This window comes from Epargyreus clarus, unplaced genomic scaffold, assembly GCF_041222505.1.
Source record: "Epargyreus clarus isolate Ecla_fem2 unplaced genomic scaffold, WU_Ecla_fem_2.2 ptg000003l, whole genome shotgun sequence".
Taxonomy (NCBI): Eukaryota; Metazoa; Arthropoda; class Insecta; order Lepidoptera; family Hesperiidae; genus Epargyreus; species Epargyreus clarus.
Window position 1 is genome coordinate 10,243,602 of NW_027332211.1, and position 28,000 is coordinate 10,271,601.

General features: G+C 36.4%; 2 protein-coding genes across 4 annotated transcripts in view; both read right to left on the reverse strand.

The window, feature by feature from the left end:
• The window catches only part of alpha-Catr (alpha-catenin related), an 86,915-nt gene extending 65,414 nt beyond the window's left edge, over positions 1-21,501 (reverse strand). Inside the window, exons 1-2 of the mRNA XM_073088287.1 lie at positions 21,266-21,501; positions 17,195-17,372 (exon numbers count right to left, since the gene is read on the reverse strand). Of these exons, the coding sequence (XP_072944388.1) occupies positions 17,195-17,372; positions 21,266-21,457 (370 nt within the window). The 5' untranslated portion in view covers positions 21,458-21,501. The remainder of the gene's footprint in view (positions 1-17,194; positions 17,373-21,265) is intronic.
• Positions 21,502-22,410: 909 nt separating this feature from the next.
• Positions 22,411-28,000, reverse strand: part of LOC140753598 (myosin-IIIb) — a 48,271-nt gene continuing 42,681 nt past the window's right edge. The window contains exons 19-23 of one of the 3 annotated variants that reach the window (XM_073088336.1): positions 27,197-27,375; positions 26,612-26,680; positions 26,237-26,308; positions 25,265-25,360; positions 22,411-24,154 (exon numbers count right to left, since the gene is read on the reverse strand). In XM_073088336.1, the coding sequence (XP_072944437.1) occupies positions 23,800-24,154; positions 25,265-25,360; positions 26,237-26,308; positions 26,612-26,680; positions 27,197-27,375 (771 nt within the window). In that variant the 3' untranslated portion in view covers positions 22,411-23,799. The remainder of the gene's footprint in view (positions 24,155-25,264; positions 25,361-26,236; positions 26,309-26,611; positions 26,681-27,196; positions 27,376-28,000) is intronic. The other 2 variants (XM_073088343.1, XM_073088352.1) reach the window with 2 other exon arrangements.

Consider the following 28,000-nt stretch of genomic DNA (forward strand, 5'->3'; position numbering starts at 1 on the left):
TAGGTAGAAATAGGTGTGGAGGTGGTGCCGCCGGAGTCGAACCGCAAAGAGTTCTACCACCTTTGAAACACTTAGCATCAGGTCATCCATACGTTCGTGTACTACTCTAATATAACATACTTTTAAAGAACAAATAGATTTTATTTAATAGAAATAGCAAGCGGGAATACAAGTATCTACCGATTTATTGTTATAGAGGCGATCAAACTGATTGTACTGCATATTTGTCTAGCGCCTGATATGTGTGCGAACCGACTCACTGCAATGCACACACTCAACGGTAAACAAGAGGCTCTCGATAATTCGCAATAAAACAGTATTTCATTGCTTAATGGAGTGAGGTTTTAACGATAACATCGACGGGCGAATACTCTTTATTTTAAAATAATTGAGAAGAATTGAAAAATGGTTTGCGTTTAATTAAAATTATAATAACCTGGGCACTGAACGCACTTGGTTCAGTGCCCAGGTTTTTCATCATCATCAAGTGATACCTATGTAATTGCTTAACCATTATACTTTTTATTATGACACCTGTAAGTAAAGGCTTTGTTTAATTATTACTTCACATGAGACATCTAAGATCCTAATCAGTATGGTTATCATCGAACTAAAAAGTGGAGTGATATCCACAAACATATGACGAAAAAATGTTAAAAATATGTTGGCGAGTTTAGATTTTTTTGTCAATATATGTGCTGTAGGTTATCTCTGCTTTTCAAGTAGGTATAACTTAAATCCATATAAAATAGGAGACCTACATGACCAATTTCTTTATCTACAGTAAAACGACTCATCTAATTACATATACCTATCGTTTTATATAGATGATCATAGATCAAACTTCATACTTCCATCGTCTGTTACATAAGTTTGAAAAACATAAGCTGTTATTACGTACTTCTTACTATTTCATAACAATAATACTTTGTGTTTACTGTTATGTGTTTTAAAAGATGCACTGTACGACATATTACTACCGCAAGGTTGACATAAGCATCCACTTAATACAATCGATAATCGAACAATCCAGTTTAAGCAAGATAGACTTGGTAGCGCAGTGCTCTTCATACGATTACGTAACGACGCGAGTAGGGATGGCGATTCTTTCCGATTCTTGAATCAATTCGAATTGAAGTGTAATAAATCGATTCACAAAAAACTCGGGGCCCAAAGAATCGATCCTCCAAAAATCGATCTTCGATATTTTTAGCTATTAAATGTAAAGATAGCGAAAAATAAGGGCATCAGGACCAAAAAAAACATTGAAATACGTATTCGTCAGCAAAGAATGACAATTACGAAAAGATGAACTTTCGATTTTCTAGGATGAAAGATCGATTCAGTAAATTATTACTGTTACCATTATTGTGACTTCATTATATTATTCTTGGATTAATCCATCTCCGATCGCCATCCCTAGATGCGTTTGGAAAGAAACATTTAAAACGGGAACCAATATATTGTTGTTGTGGTCGTTTAAAGGTGACAGAATGGCGTATATCTTTCCTAATAGCAGCACTATGTTACTCGCTTTTGTAGTTTAGTTTAAGCGTAAGTAACAGCAGTGATAAAATAGTGGTTAGACCCTCGGTCGGCTATTCTTGGGGGTACGAGATCCTACTGCACCTCCTATTTTTCAAAATGTTACTTGCGTATTAGAAATTAATTATCATCTTTTAAACGGTCAACGAATACATTACGAGGAAATGTGCATGGCCGAGAGATCTTAAAAAGTTTTAACGATCCCAAGGTTGTGTGTAGTCGACATCCGTATTTGGCCAGCGTGGTGAATTGTGGCTTAAATCCCTCTCTCTTTCTGAAGAGAAACCCGTGTCCAGCAGTAGGGCAGTAATTGGTTGACGACCGTAAATAAGGTAACATAGTCATCAACTGTAAGAACATATTTGTATGCTTTTTAGGGCGTCTGCCTTAGTTAGGGTTTGCGACAGATGTCCACAGACAAAAGACATGGATAATTTTAATACGAACCTGATTACACTTCTACCTACAAAAACATGTAGGTTGTAAATATACTTGTTCAAACGCGAAACTACTCTTCTTAATGGAGTATCGTGTGCAGTGACACGTGATATAAAACATCTCTACGGCCTACAGTCGCGGCCTATTCACTAAGAAAGCAAACGGTCTTAAAAGGCGTGACGGGGATGTTTGCTCGGCTGCGAACAGTGTTAACTTGCGCAATGTCAACCACTAGCGCTACTGGGTCAACCGCGCAGTTTGTGTCAATATTCTTGTAATAACTTGAGATTTTTGTGGATAGTTTAACCGAATTTTTAGTGACGCAAGGAAATAGATTTTGGCAGATGTGAGAATAACGTTTTGATTATAGGGTAATTAAGATTTTCGAGATGTTTTTTCGCTTTATTCACTGAGAAAGCAAACGGTCTTAAAAGGCGTGACGGGGATGTTTGCTCGGCTGCGAACAGTGTTAACTTGCGGCAATGTCAACCACTAGCGCTACTGGGTCAACCGCGCAGTTTTTGTCAATATTCTTGTAATAACTTGAGATGCTTGTGGACAGTTTAACCGAATTGTTAGTGATGCAAGGAAATGAGCTGTGGCTGATGTGAGAGTAACGTTTTGATTTTAGGATAGTACAGATTCACTAAGAAAGCAAACGGTCGAAAGTCACGAATATTCGTTTGTATTTATTTACTTCACCTACATAAGTCAAGAACCTCTAGCCGATATTATTATTTGATCGCCACGTCGACGCAAATATACTAGAAAATAACATACGTAACTTATATCGTAATATTATTACGTACTTTTGCCGAAATTTTGAACGATAGAACGGCGTGGTCTGAAGTAGCCCCAGCTCCACATGTACCAGTAGGTTAAGATCCATTGTATGAACATTTATTTTTAAAAAATAGTTGTGTGTTATGGCGTTTCTTTCGCCGCTTATTCTCCATAACGAAACACCTTGTGAAGTGGTGGTAGTTGTATTGACTTTCAAAAAGTGCTCTGTAAAGAACCTATTATGAATTTAAAAAAATGATTTGAGTTGATTTGATTTGGTATAATACCGGAAGCCGGTGATAACACAATAAATGGTTTTCCCTTAGATATGTTTACCATTAAATAAACAACCAAGTGTGTTATAAACGAGAGTTAAATCTCATTACATAACCTGTTATTTGTTAGATACTCGTAAAAACACTCAGGGATTTTATATTTACCGATCGGGTGTTAGACCTCTGCAACTGAACCTGTTATTTATACTCTCGTGCCGAGTTCTGCTTTATTGAAAATCAATCGCATCGCGGTATCTATTTTCTAACCACAAACAGAGTATACTGGATAAATATTTGCATTTTACGTTTTCATAACAAATTGCATACGAGTAGTTTGAATTATTGACACTACACCTTTGTTAACGTCAAAAACTGATATAATCATCGAAGCTTATGCTAACTTTAAAATTACTCAGTATTTAAATGCTAATACAAAAGTATGAACAGATATAAAATAATTAAGATAATATCTTGTATTAAATAAATAAATATTAAGTACTCTAATCTCCTGTCATTGTTTTCAAATAAGTATTTATTAAAAATAAATTTTAATAGCGGGTGCGTAAAGAAAAAAAGAAATGCTGAGATTTCAACAGCAAAGAAACAATATCTTTACTGCGTACAATGCTATTGATGTTTAGAAATAAACGTACATTTTAAAATAAAGAACATCAATATTTTTCAATAAGCAAAGTAATATTCCGCAGCGCATCTTGGAAACCTCACAGACAAAATTAATAACGTTAAAGATTTTATAAGTTTCAGCATCGCTGAACGAAATGCATCTCGTAATAAAAGCGGGTTGTTCTATCTCTACGGTTTTCAGTCAGTGGGTCCCACTATCTGCGTCACGCGTCGTTGCCTCCGCCGCACTTGGTCGTCAGTCTCATGCAACACTTGAGACATCGACCGTTCCATCTACTACGAATGGAGAAGAGAATCATAAAAGAAAACGCTGTTTTTACGACATCGTGTTTAGTAAACGGGTCTGTAAGTAGTTTTGTTTATGTTAATGGTAAAAACCAAACTGCAGAAAATTCTACGAGCCTAAGTATTCTGATGTTTCATGAAATACCTTACCCCGCTAGTATCTAGTATAAGAATGCCCAATGTTCATGTATAGCAGGTCTGTCGTCACATAAATGCATCTCGAAAGAAAGGCAGGTTGTTATATCTCCACGATATTTTCAGTCAGTGAATGGGTCCCACTATCTGCGTCACGCGTCGTTGCCTCCGCCGCACTTGGTCGTCAGTCTCATGCAACACTTGAGACAACGACTGTTCCATCTACTACAAATGGAGAAAAAAATCATAAAAGAAAACGCTGTTTTTACGACAGCATGGTTTAGTAAACGGGTGTGTAAGTAGTTCTGCTTATGTTAATGGTAGAAACCAAACTGCAGAAAATTCTACGAGCCTAAGTATTCTGATGTTTCATGAAATACCTTACTCCGCAAGTACATAGTATAAGAATGTCCAATATTCATGTATAGCAGGTCTGTCGTCACATAAATGCATCTCGAAAGAAAGGCAGGTTGTTATATCTAAACGATATTTTCAGGCAGTGAGTGGGTTCCACTATCTGCGTCACGCGTCGTTGCCTCCGCCGCACTTGGTCGTCACCAAGACAACACTTGAGACACCGACCGTTCCATCTACTACGAATGGAGGAGAGAATCATAAAAGAAAACGAAAATGCTGTTTATACGCCAGCATGGTTTAGTAAATGAGCATGGCGATCGTGAGAAGTAGTTTTGCTTATGTTCATGGTAAAAGGGCTTGGAATCCTGATGGTTTATGGTCACACATCTGTAACTACTTATTAGCAAATACTATAGCTCTTATGTAAGTAAAAAGTGTGTGTATAATAAATAAGACACAGAAGGGTAAACTATGTTGCTAAAAGACAGAAATAAGTGCGGTGTTATGTTTCCGCTGTTCAACTGCAAATAATCCCATGAGACTTATAGTTAAGCCAATGTTTTACGAACTAGCCTACCACATCATATGAAGTCATGTCATATGAAGTCTAGGAATATTCATGTGTAGCAAGCAGGAAATAGTGTGACAATGAACAATGGTCTCGGTAAGGAAAGCTAATTTATGATAGAAATGTGAGATGACAAAGATATACAGCAAAATATAACTATGCCGAACAATGACATCTACACTAATATTATAAAGAGGAAAACTTTGTTTGTTTGTTTGGTTATAATGAATAAGCTCAAAAACTACTGGACCGATTTTAAAAATTCTTTTACCATTTGAAAGCTACATTATCCACGAGTAACATAGGATATATCTTATATGAAATATATTTGATAAATAGATTTTGAGGCGGTACAAAGTTTGCCGGGTCAGCTAGTTAGTAATTTTAAAATTCTAATCAACACCGCGTGAAATTTGAATACAGCATTAGATAACGTATTTGCACGTCAATTAAACTCATAACGTTTTATTACAATTGAATATTAGTGTAATAAAATTTAACTTCTATGATAAGAGTCCATACCGATAATAATATTAATAATCTATAAGGCGGTAAGCGTTAAAAACAATTGCACCGATTTTGCTGTTATTTTAATCAGTATTTTGGAAACTTAATTTTCGCCACGAGCTTTAAATGTGTAAACATAATATTTTATAACGTAACTGAGTGACTCAAGATACACAAGCATCGTTTTCTTTTGACTTTTCAACGCTTTTTAAATTTCATTTGGCTATCTTTTGAATACGAGTAACGAATTGGCGTTAAAGTTTTTCGTTTGCCATATACAAAACCGTGTAGCCGTGAAAACTTGAATAAGGGCCCTTAGGTTAAGCGTCTCTCTAATTGGGTTGTAGTCTTAGAATAAAACTCTGCACGTTACTATTTCAACCTGAATAGATCTCTGATAAGAGTTAGAGGAAATTAACGCAATTAATAGTAAAACAAATTTATACATTACTAGTTGACTACTGAGCTAAATAAAAAAATGTTAAGGGTGAAAAACCCTTATCACTTAGGGGTATGAGAAATAGATAGTAGCCGATTCTCAGACGTACTGAATATGCATAATTTTTTTTGTGAAAATCGGTAAAGCCGTTTAGGAGGAGTACGGTAACTAACAATGTGACACGAGAATTTTATGTATAACATTTATAGTAGGTACCTATTAGGAATTAAATGAAAACGAAAATAAATGTATAAATAAAAGTATGTATAAATTATAGATATCAAATATTCACAATATGTACTTATAATGCGCAAGTAAGTGATTTTTCTCGTTACTAAAATATCACTTATCATAATAATGACATTGATATTTACTATTGAAAACCAACAGCAAATGGTATATCTTGAAAGAATCTGATATATATTTTGTGCACAGAATGATCTTTGCTTTGACTGCCTGACTTATTGTGTGTGCTTATTGTGTAATTTGATTATCATATCTTTCCCCAACGCACCTAATGAAGTAGGTATTAGTTCGAAAATGAATTCAATTTCAATTCAATAGAATTGATAGATATACCGAAAAAGCAATCATATTAACTAGATCTACGATAACAATACAGATCTTTAGGTTTCACGTCATTCGTCGCATACGCGACATTGTATCAAAACAAGAAAAAAATAACGTAAGAAACAACAAACACTAACACATTAAATGTTGCCACACACTCTGGCTTATCTGAAAAAGTAGCGAAAACGTAAGACAACGGCGAGTACAAACTCGAAATCCATTAAAACGAGATAGATGTTAAAGAAAAAGTAGCGGTCTAAGTAGGCTAGTTAAAGTTAAAACCGATGTAAGGAGAGCCGCTATCCAATTAAGCTTTCACAAGTTACTTTTTACGAGCCCCCGCGGGCAAACACTGCTGCTTACCTTGATCGTTACAACGGTCGTTAATAAATTTTGATGCAAACACGATATGGTATTTTTAGTTCACCACACTGTTTTATTTTTCAACTAGCTGATCCGGCAAATTTTGTACCGCCTCAAAATCTATTTATCAAATATATTTCATATAAAATATAGCCTATTTACTCGTGGATAATGTAGCATTTGGATGGTGAAAGAATTTTTAAAATCGGTCCAGTAGTTTTTGAGCCCATTCTTTACAATCAAACAAACAAACAAAGTTTTCCTCTTTATAATATAGATGTTATATGGACTTTAGGTTTAGGTAAGAGTGGTAGCCTAATGGTTAGAAACTTGGCCTTTTAATCGGGAGATCTGAAGTCATCCCAAATAAATGTCTCTGATTTTTCGGTTCTAAAATATGTGTTTAGAAAATAATTTTCACTAGCTTAAATAGTGAAAGAATATCGTGAGAAAACTTGAAGAAGAACCTAAGAATTCTTAAATTATTTCAAGGGTGTGTAAAATCTATCAATTGGCCTATTGCCAATTATAGTATAAGTCTCTTTTATTCTGAGACCCGTTTCCAGCGGTGGGACAATAATTTGACTAATTTATTACTTTTGACGACCCGCGTGGCGGAGCGGTCACCATGCCGGTCTGACGCGCAAAGGGTCCCGGGTTCGATCCCCGGCCAGACAGATTTCTAAATGATGAATTTAGATTTCTGTTTCTGGGTCTGGGTGTTTGTGTATTTGTCTCTGTGTGTGTCCATGGCACCCACGATACAGGGAATCCTAGTGTGGGGCTGTGAGTGTAGAAAGCGTTTTTTTTTTTTATATATATGATCGATAGTGGTCGATCGATTACATAAGGTTCTTTACATTATAATTTTATGTGGCATTTCAGTTATACTTTGGTTCTCATTGATTCCGTTTTATTGAATGTGATATTATAATATTGATAAAAATGAATGTCTACGAATTTCTTTGTTCTTTTGAACGTGAAGTTGACAGTTATGAAGAATTACCTTCTATCGTTATGTAGGTTAACTGCAGGTGAATATGATATAGCGAGGTCCATTTCCCAGGTCAGGTCAATGCACGAAAGAACGTGGGTGGTCAGTGAAGCTCTTTGCGAATAGAATGAAGCAATAAATTTTATCTTTACGTCGGTTATTCTCTTTGGCTATTTCTGTATCCTATTGCTTCATAGTGACTTGCCGAATTCGATCGCAATTCGTATACGTACGAGATATCCGTGTAACGACTCGTACAAGCCATTTCATTAATACTATTGCTCAATAGAGGAAATGTTCATGCATAAATGGATGAAACGGTAAAATTTAGATGCTTTTACGGGCTCGCGTGTCGGTCGGGAGCAACAGTAAAAGTTCAACTGCGGTGTACGTTACCGCCTCGGAGGTGTTTTGACGGAAGTCGGAATTTACGCCCCGGCCGTGTTTACGGCACGGGACATTGAATATTGCAAACGTTCCCGCTGCGAACCTCCACACGTGCGCCTTGTATACGGCCACTCGCTCAATAAGACAAATGAGTAGGGTAGCGGAATTTAGCCCTTTTTTAGAAATGCTCAATTTGTTACAAACAATCTATGTTACAAGCTGTGTTAGAAAGTTTGTTTAAAAATTCCATTCATGACTCATAAAAGTCGATAAGCTTATCCATTCATCTGCAATTTTGTGGAAAGGAAAGTATCGTCTGAATGCATGAATACGCTCAACCAATATTGAGTTGTTATTATGTATTGAGTTCCCATATTCCAGTAATTCAGTAGATGGGCACAGTAATGAATTCAATTTAGGAAATTCGCAAACAAATAAGCAAAGTAATGGCGGTGATTGGACTGTTCCATTAGTTAAGGCATGGGAGCGCCGACCGCCAACATCGACACCTGTAATTTATTAGATTTGTTACAGTCCGGATAATCTCGTTATTGGGCACCACACTCGTGCGGCAAATTGCGTCCAGCCTAACGAAATTTGGATTTATCTAGAATTAGAACGGTTGATATGAATATAAATAGGGGTTTAGAGCGATTTGTTAGGATTGTCACGATGTATCCCTCTAATTGTATTGGATTAAATATTCCTTTGTAACTTTAATAGACAAACAGGTACATTAAGAGACAATTTGAAATAAAATGTATATCAATGTTTATATTAATAACATTTTATAGATGGTTAAGATAAGACATTGTCAGAAGATTAGTCAAAATTATGAGGCTTTTTTTGTGTTGCGTGAATTGGTACACTTCCTGATTCCGCGATTGACAGGCATTCAATAGATGTATCGACTATAAAATAGAGACGAAAGTGGTTCAAAGTCATTTACATTTTTATTTCGTAGGTAAAGACATTTTCCTTCCAGACATATCTCGTAGCACACTCCGAGTCAGCTGGCGGTACGCTTCGATTGTCATCTTCAGCAGAACTAGAGCAAATTTATTTCTCCAAGAACTTAGTTTTATATGTGATTGATTACGTAACAGGGTCGCTTTATTTTTGTCCTATGTGCCATTTGTTACTTCGATTGCCAAATTTATAACATTTCGACAAGTATTTTGCTATACGTGGCACTCTTAAACACTTTAGTGATAAAATTGATAAAATATAAATGGATAACATACATTCATACGAAAATATCATCGCTAATAAATCTTTGGGCTAATATATCAAGCACTAAAAGATTTCTCTGGTAGTAAAATATACATATAATTTATATCTAAAATGCCTACGTATCTTTCGTGCTAAATTTATTAGTTATTTATGACTTCGCTCCAAAGTTCGGAAGAGGTACTTACGAAGTGGGATCGAGTTTATCCTCTGAGGTAGAATCAACGGAATAAGTTTACGACGTGAACTTTACACAAGTTGAACATTTTAAGTCGTGTACAGTGAGTGATAAAGCTGGGTGTTTCGGTTCGAATCCAAGAAGTTAGTAGAGAGGTTCTCTATTTTTCTAAAGTAGGTATTGGTTACAATTATGACTACACATTATAATAAAAATAAAAAGAGTTTAGGCTGTTGTTCGCGCGCTTTTCGAGCGTAAACATGTATGTTTCATTCAAACACACATGTTTACGCTCGAAAAACATTACCTTCCGCAGTCGATTAAAAAAAAACTTAGGACACCTGAGATTTGTTCATATTTTTTTTATAATATAGGAGTAGCAGACGAACACGCAATCCAGACAGGATTAGATATTCCTGTGGTCGGCCACAGATGCGCCGCCTCCCCTGAGGACTAAGCTGGAACGCCTCGGTAAAGTATGTCTTCCTTACTACACCCTTCAAACCAGAACACAGCAGCGCTTGATACTGCTTTTATGAGGCAGGAGTGCCAGCCATAATGTTTGCAAAGAGGTTTAAAGTCTACAAAGTGCTAGTTAGCGTGATTTGATTTTGAGAGCTGCCAGCAGTGGGACAGTAATTGATTGATGATGAAGTTGGGCATTCTTCCAAATCAGCTTTGGGTCATATTAGATTAATTTATACATCGGTACGAAATATTGAAGAATAAGTAAAATTTTCGGCAGATATTTTGTTACTGACAACATTTTTTATCATATAGAAAAAACCCTTTTTTAGTAATACGGTAGTAGTAACCGCGCATGTAGTTCATGTAAGTGGCTACCTACTTTAGACGCCTCGGTTATGTATGTGTCCCTTATCATAACACACACAGCAGTTTATAAAGTTTTTGTCTGATGTTGTAATGAAATATTGAGTACCTTCTCACGTCTTGGTTAAATATTTAGTATCCGAATTAAGCTATGGTATACAAACTAGGAGATTAAACTAGCTACATAAACACGACACACGACCCCCTAAACGTGGCATGAAGTAGGACGAGATTTATGTTTAATTTAAGGCTGATTGTTATCATCAAGGTACGTGGCATTTTGTGTTGGTTACTACCTTCCATGTAAATTAATTTTCTTTTATGTATGTAAAGTAACCTTCGGTTAAGTAAGCATTCGGATGCCAAGTTTGTCTACTTGTACTTACGCTATCGGGTTCATAAGATGATCGTAAAAAACGTAAACATGATCTGTAATTAATATATGTGGTACCTACCGCAAATAAGTGAATACTGTTGAGTTTAAAATGATTAAGTTCCAATATCAAAGGCTTTTTAGAACATACTTTCTTCATAATTCTAAAGTAACATAGAAGTACTATAGTAAGGTCAATTAGGAGTGTTAATGCAATTTAAGGTAATATTGAGGATGTTCATACAGTCTGGAATTCTGTACTTTATGGTTGTATGTTTTCATTATTCTGATACTGATTTCATTCAGAAATACTAGATTTAACATAAGTAGAAGAAAAAAGAAGAAATGAAAGTAGTAAAGCTAAAATAACTATTTAATTTAAAAAGCTGACCTCATTTTTCAAGAAACGTCGTCCGATTAGATAAGTTATAAATTGAAATGACTTATTAAAGGGCGTTTCCCTGAGACAATGGCGTCTATTGTTAGCTATCTTTTGTTCAGAAGCATGCTGGATCCGGTAATAACGTTTATGCATTAAAATTCGGGTCACGTTGTTGACACAAATTTATAAGGGCTCTACAAATGGCAGCCTTGATTTTATGGTAATAATAAAGGCCTAATAGCGATATTAAAATACTAATTAGACGAGTTTTAGAAATTGGAGGTGAAAATGTGTGTATAGAAGGGTGAAATAATATTTGTTTTTTTTACTTATAGTATTTAAAAAAATACAAGTGAACTTTAGATAGAAGCCCATAACAGAAGACAGACAGAAGTCGCTTTTATACAAAGTTAACTACAACGTAAAACACCAACTCTTTGAATCCTCGCACATTTACAATTCAGTGCTTCTGGGTTAAACTTATTTGTACGTTTCCTAACTAGATTACCTAACGGCGCCGGACCCAGTATTTACTCGTTTCTGGTGCCATATCGAGAGATCGACAAAGCGAATTTCATTGAATTTTACATTGGTATCGGCTAGCTATTTTCTTGTATGATCTGTATCTTGTATTGATATTTCTATATCACAAAAGTCATATAATCAAAAGGTAGTGTTTTAAACTTTATTTCATTTCTTTCTCATAAAATACGGACTTAACGTAGACTTAACTTAATTTAATTTGCCATTTTTTAATCTATAACAATTTAATGTAAATCTAACACAGAATTTATAAAGGAAGGACTGAGTAGCAACTCTCATATACACTGATCTATGTATATCAGCCTTATCTAAATCTTTGAAATAGTCGGCAACTTGATTAGTACTGGCGTACGAATAGGTATTGCAATCAAATGGTTGCATACAGTAATCAGCGTGACACAAATACTAGAAATTCGCTTTCAACTCTGTTATTAAATTTGCGTAGTCATCCGCAATCACTCGCGATATGAGCAAGCATTCTGCTCTAAATTCTTAACTTCATTATAGTTCCAGCAACTAGATTATTTCTGCCGTTTTATGTTATGTCGTGCATTATTTCTATATAAAATTACTATGTTATTTTAATTATAATAATATACGTGTTACTTTATTACTTTATAAATGCGCATAAGCCGTTTATTTCCACGAAGGTAAAATAAATTGTCTGATAAATTATAAGATTTTAATATGAAGAAATCTTAATATTTTTAGGGTAAATAGGAAAAAATCATATAAAAAACAAAGAACCATTAAAAGAAGGAACTTATGGAAACGTTTTCTTTGCGTGTTTTTGTGTTTAGCACATATATAGGTAAATTCGAATGATATGACAACCTATATATATCTTCGATACTTCCAACAATACAATCAAAATATACATCACGCACGATTTAAAAGTAAGCAGTATGAAGTAACTATTCTGAGAATAACTTATGACGTCTGAGATGGCGCACCGGTCATCAAAAGACTTACACGCTGAGGGTTTGGGTTCCATTCCCGACCGGACAGGTCTAAATGACGAAATTAGATATCTGTCCTGCGTCTGAGTTTTGTACTCTTCTTTGTATATATAGCAAACAGAATGGTACTAATACTAGCATGAAGTTACAAGTATAGAAAGCGGTATTAAAATAAAGAAGTGAGTAAAAGTAGACGCATAAGTCTATATATAGCTCGCGTATTGACCGTATGTCATTACATCACGGACTATGTAGTAACAGTAACCGATATCAGTGCTGAGGAATCCTTAAAAGTTAAACGTGCCCATTCCTCGAAGAATGCGGCAGCGCTGTACTTTTATATTACTTCGTTATAGTAATGAAATATGTACGTGGAATGTTTTATATTAATATTAGCAAAGTTCAGACAAAGGCGTTGCCTTCCATGTTATGATATTTATATCCAAACTTCCTTTTCAATTTGGTTCTTTGCGGTAGGATTTTAGATATTGGAATATTTATCTATTTCACTAAAAGAACGGGCGCTTACACAATAATCAGTGTATATAATGTTTGCCTACCAAAAATAAAAAATACAATTTTCCAGACGCAGAAAATATTACAACCGTAAGTTGGCGATTATTACCCATTTTGATACTATTTATATTCTTTTTTATCATAGTTAAATTTTACAATACAAATAATACGTGTTTTTATTAACTCCGATTGTTTAAGCAGTGAATTTGTAAGTGAAAAAGATAAAAATAAACTTTTTCAGGTGGTACTGGTTTGTTGAGGACCAAAATTTCGTAACTATATTGGTTCAACAGATACAGCAACGAACATTTCTCGTACATTTTTAGAAATTGACACAAAGAAATGACAAATTCCAAAGCTTCAAAGAGGTAGTTTTCAGAGCTTTTAAATTCGGGATTGACATTCCCACATTCTGACCCAAACGAACATGCGTCACGATTTATGACGAAAATGCAGTATCTGCCCATGATATAGTCTAAATTATTTTGGCAATTCTATGGTCCACAGAGGATTCTGGGAAGGTGGATATAAAATGTAAGATTATGTACTTTTAAGTTCATCTGTGACATAGTATGGTACGGAAAATTTTGAGTAACAAGCGAACCTTTTTTTATTACCTAATTTTGATTTATTAAGGAGGCTGCATATTATATTTGAACTTTTTGGAATTTGTTTTTTTTCAACATATTCTGTGAAAGCCTACCTCCTCTATATTATCAAATGAACATCCTGGTTCCCGTACTAAAATTGAAATGTTTAAAAATCACACGTAACTGTATCTACTATAATGTTTGTTTTAAGATTGTGAAATTGAATCTTTTTGGAGTTTACTCCTTAAGAAACGATTTGAGTTATAAGGCCCGGTACGGAAATTTTATGAGGAGTAAAATCAAGTGTAACACGAAAAGTTGAGGCGTTACTTAGAAAGAGACAAACATATATATCTGTAGGATTGAACGTGTAAAAGAATGAGATGGAATACATTACACAGCGTATCTCATTCTCGGGGTCTCCTCTTTGCGCGATACTTCGTAGTCTCACTGTATAGTTCACTACCTCCAGTCTGAGAGTTGAATGTGTGCGTATGTTTGTACGTGTGTGTTGCGCGCTAGATATGGTACAACTATTGATGCGGTGTTTTCACGATTCATAACTCATGTAACTTCCGAAGTTCACGTATCGTATTTCAGTTACCACAAACCTATAATTACAGTATTTAAGAATGATATTATAATTCAAAGTGAAAGAAATCAATCATCCTAAAATTGGATTTGTATAAATTGAACACAATTATTATTATTATTATTTATATTATTTTGTACCATACTTTATGTAATACGCATTATTGAAGTAATATAAATAATCCGAATAATTACAGATATATGTTTGTTTCTCTTATCATTTTAGCAGATGCGTTCATTTACCCTTTTTTCTATTCGATATATATCATAATTATCGTTCGTAAGGAGTAAACTCCAATCGTGCGTCGTAGCTGACACACACACACTTTTTTTCTGTAAACAAACGAATAATTCAGTAAAACTAGACTTTTTAAAAATGTATCATGAAATTTTTAATATCAACTCAATACCAACATAAAATCAAAACATCAAGCACGAAAATAATAATATTTAAAGCTTGTGCATTGACCCGTGCGAAGGTTTCAGGCGCAAGAAACGCATTAAAAAGCATTAATACTCTTTCTGTCTATATTTGTATCTGTCTGTATCTCACGAGATAGAACTTTGGTACTTTATAGGATTTAAATTTAAAATCGCTTGCACCACTGAAATGTTTCGAACACGGCCGAATCCGAACATCCATTCCGATTTGTCGCAAAGCCTCAAAGGAACAATAGTTGTCAGAAAGATTTACAAAGTGGGGAGACTCGTATAGGCTTTGATTAAAACATATAGATATACCTATAGTGGTATAACTTTTTGTGGCTTGACTAAAGTTGCACCATCTTCTCTTCATTTGCTTTGAAGGGTGTGGTAACTTAAGAAGTTGGTTAAGAATGTTGAAATGAGTGAAAGAATAAAAAAATAACGAACCAATATAAACATAAAGGTTATGTGAATATTATGAGAACTCACTATCTTACACGAAACTAAAACCTAATCGACTGGTATATCTTTGAATCGGTTAATACCTTCATTATCGATTTTCTGTACACAAAGCGTACATTTAAAATAACAACCTCAGCTTGGTTTTATCAAATTTCCCAAAGGGACACAAAGCCTAACGGCATGCCGCAATTACTCTATTAAATTCAAATTTTCTTTCAAAGCTTCCATAACTTTTGTTGATCTGTCTGATAAAAGTAATGTTTATGATAAAATAAAGGTCTATGTTCCAAATTTTGTTTTCGTGATATTTAAAGTAATGTAGCTAACGTTGCTTTAAATATTGGGTTAAAGTTTATTGAAGCGGATGACGTCATTATTAGAGGAGCCAGCCTTGATGAAATATCTACGGAACTATTTCGACACAATGGCGCAGCGAACGCGAATTGCTTAGAAGTTGCTCGATTTCTATGTAAATTTATCTTCATTTTCCGTCGTAAAGAGTAAGATAATGAGCTATAAACGATAGACTTCCGTTTTTCCGAGCGATTTTCCTGAAACAATTTGTTTACAGCTTACTAACGTTGCAATGAGTTAATTTACATAATTATTGAGGTTCGTTCGTCAAATATGAAAAGTAACTTACTGCTTGTATTTTGACATATTTTAGTACCGATTGCATGTTTTCAAATTACAGGGCTACTCTTTTGCGAACTACGACTGTAATTTTAGAGTAAAATCAGCTTACCGTAAAATATTTAAAGGCAACGATTACTTTTAATGGCGGTGGCTAGTCTCTTTGTGGTTCGTTTGCAACAGAAAACTATACTTGTATGAATATTGTTTACATGTCGCAATGTATACGGCTATTGACTGGTTTTGGTTACTGGTTTGGTTGGTTTCAGGGTTATGCGTATTTTGGACTCCATTAAAGGCAACAGTGTTGTGCAAAACACTGGTAACTGACTGGTTAAGCTATACCAGTAAAATAGATGTGTTTTAGTTAATTTTGCATTTTCTCTTAAATTTCTTATACTCCAAGAACTACTGATCGTTTTTGTTTTTTATCCAGCATATTGATTGTAAAAATAGTTGGCATTAGAGACCCATAGTGGTGTAAGCTCCAACTGGAAGGTAAGGGAGTAGCAAGGAAAATCTTTTAAGGAAAAGAAAACCACCTATCATTCAAACAAGACGTAAAAAGCGAAGACTTCACAAACTTATTACAACTTCCATGTGAACATATACAGCAGACCATTAAATCAGTTCTAATTAGCAGCAATTTGAGCGGTCGTGAGTTACTAGAGTTATACTGGATTTAATGGTGCTTAAGTTCTGAATTAGTGAGCCATCGAGGGCTCGGCACGCGCTTTCTTGCACGCGATCGTATTCGCAACGGGGTTACAGTACGCTTTCTTATTAAACATACTACCCTTTATTGCTAATAAGATTTACTGTTATTAACAGTTTAAACTTGGGTATTGTGCTATGGTATATAGAATGAAATAAAAGTTTACAATATTTCTTTTCAGACGCATAATTTGTAACAGCTCTGTGTCAAACCTGTAAACGTAAAGTTCTTTATATTTAATAGCAGTCTACAGCAAGCTTGCACCTGTGCCTGAACCATTTATCAATGAATTAATTGCAGAAAACTTCCACTAGGGGCTTTCTGTTTTCCTACACTTATTTTAATAATCCTTACTTCAATTCTTGGTACCTTTCGGTGAGTCACATTCTATTGTGGTAGGAATATAAAATCGATAAAGATACAAGGACGTGTGTCATTTTCGCAAAGTCGACACTTAAAAATAAAGAAACTGACCTGCGGCCCGCGCCTCCTTGCACGCGAGGACCATGCTGTGGCGCACGTCAGGGTTGTCGTCGGCGATGGTCTCCCCCACAGCCACGAAGCGCTCCACGGCACAGCACACCGCGGCACCCACACGCTGCACCGCTGCTCCCCCCGCTGCCTCGCCCCGAGTCGCCACCAGACTACTAATCTGTAAGAAACATGCATTTTTAATAAAAGTGAACCCTTCTTGGTTCTGCTTCAGAAGCACTGCCGCTACATGTCTTATTAATAACAAGTTTTAAGAGCGGGTATGTTCTGGTTTATAAGGAGAGACACTTATACGAAGCGTCCAAATTGAATCCTAAGAATAAATATTTATGTCTGACCGCATATAAGATTTTTATCATATCTAGCGTTGATTATGAATCTACATTGGTGGCAGATGCTACTTACCATCAGGTTTACTTCATACCATCATTGCTCTTTGTGAAATATAAAAAATGTTTTCCTTTCACACATATTTGAATGAACAGGGCATTTCAATTGCATCAGTTATCATTAACAGTTGCCAATTTACTCGTAATCATGCTGTCGAAAATGCTCGATTGCTTCATTTCCATAATTATCTTTGGTATTTTTACACCTACCTACAGTGTTTATAGAAATTTACTATTAAATACCTTTAAATAAAAATATTTTAGAATAACTGGACGGTTATTTTGAAATTAGTTTATTAACGGATTACAGAATATCTTCGTCAAAGCAATCATAGGGCGTAAAGTTTGAATATGATCTGACATTTTCTCTTATCATTCTACCTTACCTATCTACGTTTAACTGTTGAAGGAATTTTGCATATTTTCCAACATCACAGTCATGATGATTATGAGTTAAGAGTTGAGTGGAATGAGAAGAGTCGCCGCCAACGATTAATGAATAATGTATAACATTCAAGTCGCAAGCCTTCCAGCGCTTACCGAATCATTTTCGGCTGTAACTATACCTGTGAGATGCTTAATCACTTCTTTGAAATGTATATGTAAGACGGTATTTTAATGTCAATCTGTCGTATATTAAGTAGATGTATTGTTTTACCAAATTACTTATTTTTTAACTCTCTATAAACGAACAGAAAAACTGGACAAAAGAAAGGCATTTTATCGGTATCTGCATCGACATCATATAATCATCCAATAATAGACAGAACGCATTCAGGGTTTTATGAAAAATATTTAGACAATACAACTTGGAAAATATTTCATTAGTTTTCCCATTGCGGCTGACATTTTCCATTTCAGCTTTACAGTTCAATGTTCCCATTATGAGATCCAGCCACCCCTAGGGGGATGATAGATATCACAAAGATTTATCAAATAGAAATATTGATTTGATGCTGCCAAGGATGGGTAAGGTATATTACTAGTTATTTCTTTAAAGGCAAATATTTTTTTATAACTTTACTAAAAATTGATAATCATTTTTGCCCAAGAAAATATTTTTGAAATAAACGAGTAATAATTTATTACGGATTAACATAATTAACGGATCACAGTTTTTTCCGCTCGTGTGCGTGTGCGTGTGCGCACATTTTTATGTATTTGTGTATTGCACATTTCTACTTCCGTTTTATCAAATAAAACACTCCTGGTTTAAAGTGAAAATTTGTCTTTGTAGTAATATTTTTACACCCCTCAAAACATTTATGCATGAGTAAGTCAAACTAACTCAAACGGAGTTCTCGTCTGTTTATCTTTTACCTGTATTATAGATGTGCCTATTAGCGAAGCTTGGTCTTTCAAACGAAGTCTTTTGAATAGCTTAACCCTTCGCTTAACAAATTCACGGAGAACGGAGCTTTAAAATTAACGCAAATAAATTACTGCAAATAATTTAAGCTAACATTTATATAATAAGTAGTTGAATACATGAATAAAACGATTTATGAAAGCTTAAGAATCTAAGAAAACATTTTGAAAGGAGTTAAGTGAGATATCTAACTAATAGTCTAATTTTCAGCTGAGTTGGGAAGCGAATCTAGGTCTTACTTTTCTACTTACTTAGGAATCATGTATTTTAATAAAAACTTGTAAGATTCTCCTAAGTTGTAAATCTTACTACGACTATTATTGTTCTTTGCTTATGTGAGTGTAGTGTTTTAACCTAAGTCTACTAAATACCAAAGTACCCATATGATGTTGTACTAATACCACCCGATTATTATTAATCAATTGAGTTATACTCGTACCTTCCTTGGTGTCAAAGTGTCAAAAAACTTAAAGTTACCCCTTAAGTAGTATCTGGTGGATTGCTTGTTTTTTTATAACAAAAACAACCCTCAACTTTAGATCGATACCTATTTTAAACTTACATAAAATAAGGGATGGAACTAACGTCATAATACGGTGTCGAATAGTCCACTGCCCACTCTATATACCTATACTGTATTTGTCTCCGACTTAATTTACTTGGATTTTGACACGAATTGAGTTGATGTAACCGTAAGGAGTTGTTACCGCAAATGCTCGTGATACTTCGTAATCGGCGAAGTTGGAATATTGGTTTTAATTAATTTAGTAATTACATCACTGTTGCTAGGAATATAAGATTAAAGAGTATGTACTACATCTACTTATTAAGCCTGCTACTGTCAGATCTTTGTTAGCTATTGTTCTGACGGAATATATAATATAACTTATGTTTTTTCTTTAATCAGTAATCAAATATATTTCTGAAAGTGGTAGAACCATTTGTGGTTTGACTCCGGAGGCATCACCGTCACACCTATTTCTGCCCCATAACAGCAGTGTTTAGCGCTGCTGTGTTCTGGTGTAAAGGGTGTGGTAAGGGAGACATACTTTTCTGAGGCGTTCCAGCTTAGTCGTCAGGGGTAGCGGCGCATCTGTGGCCGACCTCATGTAGGAATATCTAATCTTACCTGGGGTTGATTATAGATTTCTATGGGTGGTAATAGCCACTTACTAGGACTGTGTGCTCATCTGCTACTCCTATATTATAAAAAAGCGTCTTAAATGGCGCTTCCATGATAGGAGGATCATTTTTAGATATAGGACTTTTAAATATTTTTGAAATAAAAGTTGCTAATGTTTTTGTGAAGTTTCGGGAAGAGCACAAGTTTTGTCAACGGAATTTTTCCCTACTGCATTTTTCTGTTTAAATTTATGTCGAAATTCGTATGGTTTGTTGTAGACAAATATTTTAAGAAATTCTATATTTATTAAGTTTTATTATCAAATGATACTTTATTATCCAAAGAAAAAATAGGTAATACCCTTCGATCACTAATAAGAACGTAATACCTTGATAAACTGAGCCATTTTATATTATACCTATATTATCTTTTCTCCTCGTTCCCTTTTATTTCATGATTTAAAATAACTGAGGGCAGATTTAAAGTCGAGTAGTATGAACAAAGATATTTGAAGTTTTAATCATTTCATTGCTATTTACACTTTTTAAACGATTGTAGGTTTAGAAACTTTTATGAAAGATTTTGTAAAAGATTCCTTATGTTACATCGTAAAAGGTATTTCCTTACCTTAAATGTACCATGAAAAGGTATTTCCTTACCTTAAATGTACCTAGCTACTAGGTATTAAGACATCAGAAAAATAGAATATAAACATTAGGTCTATTATTTACTTCCTTCTTTATAGAAGGGTACGCAAACCGTCTTATCTTTAATTGCCGTCTATAGCAATAACTTTATGGTAACAAATAGTTTCAATTTTAATAAGGAAGCCTTATTAGTTTAGTATGTAGGTAAATAAATATTATGATATCAATAAGTCAGTTATAACAAGTACTCAATTAATGTCTGATTAATTGAATAAGAAAATAATATTTCTAATCATGGACATTTTATCTTAAGACCCCTTTCGCGATGTCTTAGACAGAGAGGGCCGCCGTAAGACCTCTGCGGCTGAAAGCTTCGATCAAGGTCATCAATGCACGCAAGCTTCTTTATTGTGATTACTTGTTGCGCGTTTTCCCTCCAGCTACTCGAACGACATGCACATCAGCTGAGCCTCGACAGGACATGATCAAGGAGTACGAGGAGCACGACCTGCCCCAAGAACGTACCTGAGGCTCCCGGCGCGCGTACTCGTCGTCATCGGAGAGCGCGTCCATGGCTATGCTGTGCGCGCGGAGGGTGGGCGCGCGCTCGGCGGCGCGCTGGCGCGGGCGCGCACACGTGCTCCGTGGCGCTGCGTGTCGCTGCGGCACCGCGCCGCTCTGCCCGCGTCCGCCGCGGCACTGACGGGCCCGGGGCATCGATCCGCCGCCTCCCCCGCCCCGCGCGCCCGCCCTCCATCGGTGCACGTGGCCGCCCGCCCATCGCCTCCGTCAACCTTCTCCGACTTCCAACTTTACCAAAAACTAGTCTAAAACTCCCGCCACGTGCATCGTCGCAGCTGCGTTTACGCGGGGGAAGCCATCCGGCTCGTCCTCCGCTCCGTGGGTTCGGTTGCGGTTCGACTCCGAGCGAGGCGTTCGAAAAGGGCGCCAACGGCGCCCGCCGCCACCGCGGCTGCGCGGCCTCCCGTGCAACAGATAGTCGCCGGGGCGGGAAATTCTGGCGTCATCCGACGCGCGAAATTCGCCGGGCGACGTCGTCGATCGACGAAAGCGCGCTCCGAAAATAGTTCCACGGTTATGCCGACATGGAGGCCGACGTCGTCGGCGCAAGGGGCGACGTCAGAGGGCCACCGCGCCGGAGCGGCGAGGCGAGGAAACGTCACGGGCCGCGAGGACCGCGTCGGAAGCGAGAAAGCGGTGCATGCGAGGGTATCGTACCTGCTTGATGAGCGGGAGTAGCGTTCTCTCGATGGAGCGGGTCTGCACGCGCGCGAGGTAGTCGTGCGGGCTGCCGGCCATGGCGGGCGGCGGGCGCGCGCGCGACTGCGCCGGCGCGCGCCGCGCGGCCGCGGTCACGTGTCCGCGCGGCGCGCCGTAAACACACCGCGCGTGCCGCCGTACTCACCGCCGCGGGGATATAAAACTACAACTCGAAGATTTTATTTTGTTTTGATTGCGAACGCCAATTATAAACGTACACACGATTTTTTCGTCTTTATTCCAGGAATGTATTACCGGAGTAACGAGGCATCCGATCGACCGATGGCTTGCTTTGATTCGTTGATAGTTTTGCTCTAGCTTTGAGAGGGGGAAGTATCGGAATCGTTGTTAGATTTGGGAACGAGGATTTTAATGAATAATACGAATAGTTTCAATATTGAAGTATGCTTTATTCAATCTGATGCTTAAAGGAAATAACAAGATCTTAGTAGACACCAATATATTTACTTATATAATAAAACTTATGCATAATCATTGGCACATTATCACAAAACTTGTCAATGATTTCATTTAATAAATTCAATACAAATACACTTCATATATCTATTGTGAGAAAAAAAGATTGAACCTCAGTAATCAACACTATAATAAAACCTATTTTAGTTCTATGTATTTAACATAAATTAAATGCTGAAGTTAAAGAAACTGAATGTCTTAAAACTTTGCTACGTTTTTAATTTAAAAGATTGTTAATTCAAAATGTATATTGAATCTATAAAAAAATTTAATTCAGACAACTAAAAAATATTTTAAGTAGCAAACAATTTATAAATGTATAGTTTATTCTCTTTGAACATTATTATGAAGGTTATGAATACTTTGGTAATATTTTACAGCAAAATATTAATTCTAGTATTGGTGGTAGCATATTTGCATTTTAATTTAGTGTAATTACACACGTAAGTATTACAAAACATACATACATTTATATTGGCTAAGGTATTATTAAAAAAAAACATTTATTGCACTCTAAGTATGTTAAAAAAGTCACCTCATTATTTATCGTAATTGTTAAGTACAAAGGTAGGCTCGACTTGGCGGAGGCACTGCCGTGCCTCCAGATAATTCACATAGACTTATTTTACTAAATAAAAATATGTATATGCTATATATAAATGATACACTTTTGAAACAAGAAACATGTTTTAAATTCCCTCTCTAATCATCTAAAATGTTTAATCATCTATACATGTTTGAGTTATTTTTCGTTTGAGTAATTGAAACGAAACATTTGGTAAAATCAATTATTGCGCTCAATCATCAAACAATATTTTTAACAACAATACTCGGAAGCGTTAGCCACGGCATTAAATAAAATACAATAAAATGTTATCTTAAAAAATACAATACAATAACTGTATATTAAAATTTAATGTCCATTTATTAATTAATTAAATTAATCAAATTTCACAATTTATGTATTTATTGAACCGAGTGGCGAAGGTGATTGACCCGTACAAATAAATTATTTAAACTCAAGCTGCATATTTACAACCATACAATTTCAGAATAATAATTATCTATACATTTTAGTTCGCTTTTTTTATTTCATGCCTTTCTGTCTTTATTTGGTGTAGTAATAATAATAATTTTTCGTTAAAACTGTAACTAATTTAGGTTCTGATAAAAGATATATTTTCATACAAATGTAAAACTATCTGACTTTGGTTAGCATATTTTATTTCTTTATCGTTCAAATTACTCTTCCTTATAATGGAAAGTTATTTCTATATAATTACAGTATTAAATTAAATTAACTAATTATAATAAACACCCATGCAGATCTGTGGCCTCCGTTTGTTATATAAAGCCTGTTTGGAACTGGAGCTGTCTTGCGAACTGTCCGACATCCACGGGCTCTGTCCGGACGAGTTCCGTACTCTCTTCCGCAAACTTTCCGTCGGCCCTAAAGTTGGTCGCAACAGTTGTTTGAACCGGAACGGCCCTTCCGTGTAGTCCTCGTCGGAGCTAAAAATGGGCGTGGCCAGGATTTCAGGAGAGTTTCGGAGAATCTTCCGCAGATCTGACTCGGGGTCGTGAGCGGGATTGTAGACCGGCTTCGGAGGCGGCTCCGACTTCTGCGTCTGTCTCACCAGCTGGCTAATTTTATTACTGCAATTAACATTAACAGTTTCAGAACATGTGCCGCGGTGCGGAAATTATGAATGTGATTCTAGGCGTTAATATTCTAACTAATTTTGTTTTAGGAATTTGGAATTAATTTGCCATTATAACGCCATTTCGCTGCTCATTATGCTAAATTATTTACATTTTAATTCATGTTTTTTGACAAGATTGATAATACTGTCTATGTAAGTTAGACAATATTAAACAATGAGCTCAGAAAATTACTATCTTTGCTTGAAGTATATGAGTAAATAATTAGTGCTGTAAATGAATCTATGATTTTCATTAGACCATTTTTCTGCCTTTAACAAAAGTGTTAATAGCTGCTGTATTCCTGTGTTGAAGGTTCTGGCAAGGGAGACATACTTATCCGGGACGTTCCCGTTTGGTCCTCATGGATAGCAACGCATCTGTGGTCAAACTGAGGTAGGAATCTAATTTTATTTGGGGTTGATTACAGATGTTCATAGCCTGCAGTAGCCACTTACCATCAGGTGGACAGCATGCTCGTCTGCTACTCCTATATTATAAATCATACCATTCACCGTAATCCAAAAACTGTATCTATGAATAAATGATGGTGGTCGAACCTTCTTACTATAATCTGCTAAAACTATGAGTATTGAATGGAGTTTACTTCTTTCAGATAACTGCACTACTTAGTTGCATGAATATCATACCTAATTCATCTCCAAACGTAAAGCATGCACAGAAGAAAGGATTATTAAATGGTTCATGGCTTTAAGCACACAAAGGGTCACAGTGGATCCCCCCCCAAAGTCCAACTCGCACTTAGTCAGCTTTTTTTCTTGGAGAAACCCTGTCGCCCTGGAGAAGAGTCAAGTCCTCGGTCTCAGGGGTAGCGGAGAGGATATGCTCGACTTTACAATAAATACTAAAATATACATTTAAAACGCGCTAGAACAAAAGTGGCCTAAATTAAGCAAATTTCCCCTGTGACCTCCCTCCCCCCAATTTTATGCTGCGATTGCGCCTGGCTTTCCCCTGTGACCCTACGCCCTGTGACCCCCCCCCCCACAATTATGCTGCGTCTGGATTTAAGGCCAGTATCTTTCCAGGTCGAACTGGTCGTACCTGACGAGTCCGCCGCAGCGGCCGCGGGGCACGTTCTGCCAGTTCTGGTTGGCTTGCAGGTGCCGCTCTTCGCCGTAGCTCGCCTCGGGGTTATGTCTGCAAATGTAATTTATTTCTTACGTTATTTTTTTTTGTTATAGTTATTTTCCTGCTAGTATTCATTTTCACGCGTCCTTCATTCTTTGCAAAATTTTATTTGTCATATAAACTTTCTATATAAAATATAGGAGTAGCAGACGAGCATGCAGTCCACCTGATGGTAAGTGGCTACTGCCGCCCATGGACATCTGTAATCAACCCTAGATTGAATTAGGTATTCCTACCTGAAGTCGGCCACAGATGCGCCGCCCTGAGGACTAAACTGGAATGCCTCGGAAAACTATGTCTCCGTTACCTCACCCTTCAAACCAGAACACAGCAGCGATTAACGCTGCTGTTATGAGGTAGAAATAGGCGTGGCGGTACCGCCGGCAGAGTCGAACCACAAAAGGTTCTACCACCTTCAAAAAGAGGTACAAGTTTATTCTGTCGTGAAACGTGACACGAGTGTACTTTTTCGGCTAATCTTACTTCTAAATTTCTTTTATGCAGCATAAATGTATAATGGAAGATTTTGCGTATTAAATGAATATATTGTAAAATGTCGCTGCTGTCCATCTTCTTGAATCTTTGAACTGTGAATGAGACACGATTAAGTCGCATGTTAAATTAGTTAAATGAACTAGAACCTGAGTAATAATATCACCTTAGGATGGTGGTAAATAAGTGGTGGTGGTGGCACCACTTATTGTGTCGTTGAGGCGTAATATTGATATTTTGTCATCGGCACTTTTTCAACGTAATAGAAAGTCTGTAAGTACAGAAGTATAGAAAAGCCCGATTTCTAATAAAATATCCTAATAGAATATTATTAGGAATATTATATAGTTAATCATAGATATGACTAGCGATTAAGACATAATATAAACAAACCTGGGATAAGATTTATCTCTTTTGGGCGAGACCCACGGAGCTGTCGAATGCGTGTAATATTCTGGCGATGGACTGTTCCAGAATCCCATTAAGGAAGCATAAACGGTAAAAAGATTTTACAAAATATAAAAAGTAATCATTGTCTTTTTAAATTATGAAACATTACACAAAGGGGTTTGACTCTGTTGATCTTACTGCATCAATTTAAACTAACTATAATATAGCAACTGAAGACGCTAACGAGTAATCTTCATGTTATTAGAATTATCATTATATGAAAAAATGAAAAAAAATATTGATAACATTTCACCGACATTTTAATGCCATAGGAAGTAGTGTGAATCGTACGATTAAGAATTAACAATATAAACAAACCTGGGACAAGATTTGTCTCTTTTAGGTGACACCCACGGATCTGTCGACGTGTCATATTCTGGCGAAGGACTGTTCCAAAATCCGATTAAGAAAGCATGAACGGTAAAACGACTTATTTCAAAAATTTTTAAATAATTAATAAGTAATCAAAGATTTTTTAAATAATCCAACATTATACAGAGGGATTTGATTTTGTGGTTTTACTCTATTAAATTATTTGAAATTGCAGAAGCAAATGAGCAGTCTTCCATTCCGACCCTTCATAAAAAGAGTCTCATCTGAAGTTATGAATTGCAAACAATTAAAATTGAAATACTTGACTAAAACCAGTCCAAATAGACCAAGAATACAGAATGGGACGGTGGTGTTGCTTTTAGCGCACCATGAATAGTTCTAACACCTTTCTGTATACGGTAGCAATGGTAACCATAACTTTGAAGTTTGAACGTATTTTTATTAATACCATAGTACAACTAAAGACTGACAGCAGCTGTTTCCATTCCGTATATTGCTGAGTCCGTAGTTTGCTCGAGTTATTTACTATATTCTGATGTAGTTTTATTAGTACGGTTAAAGAACTCTTACCTGGATAGTCTACTGGCTTCCTGCTCAGCCTTCGACGGCTCTTCTCTCATGAGGGCCGGAATTATTGCGAAGCCAGGAGGTGCCTGATAGTCGCTCGGCGGTCTCTGTATTTCATTTAGCTTGATGCCTGGTTTATTCCTTCTTAGGTTTTTGTGCACTTCTTTATTTTTCTCGTGTACCTGAAATATAAGAAATAGGCCATAGGTAGATTTGATAAGTAATATTTAAATATTAGGAAAAAATGCAATAAAATTACTAAATACCTTCAGTTATTTTATTCTAATTCATTACTGCTTAAGATTTATTTTACTTTGACAACAAGGGCAATTTTCTTCAGCAGAATAATGTCCCTTGGTCCAGGAGTGTCGTGTCCTTCCAGTAGGGTATACAGGATCTTTCTACCTGGCTCAGTGTGATATGAATAGTCTAGGTCATGCTGTTCCACGTATCATTCCATGTTACGTTTTCATTAAGGCTTAATTATTATTTTTGAGGGGAAACCTTCAAAATGCCGTGGGAGCGACACGGGGCTATGTATGATTCTTACTGCACTAAAACCCCCCGGTGACCGTCCTCGGCGCAGCGTAGAGGACGCCGGGATCTCCAAGGAACGCAACCGGAGTCCTCCTAGCGGGCTGCTCCGTCAGGCTCCGCCCAGGTGAGCATACGTTCGCCATACCCAACGACATGCGGCCACACATGCCGCCTTCCTTCCCGGGATCACTGGCCGGGCGGTTCAAGCTTCAACTCTGACCGCCCGCTACCCCGGAAGTCGTCTTTTAGTTGCCTCTTACGACAGGCAGG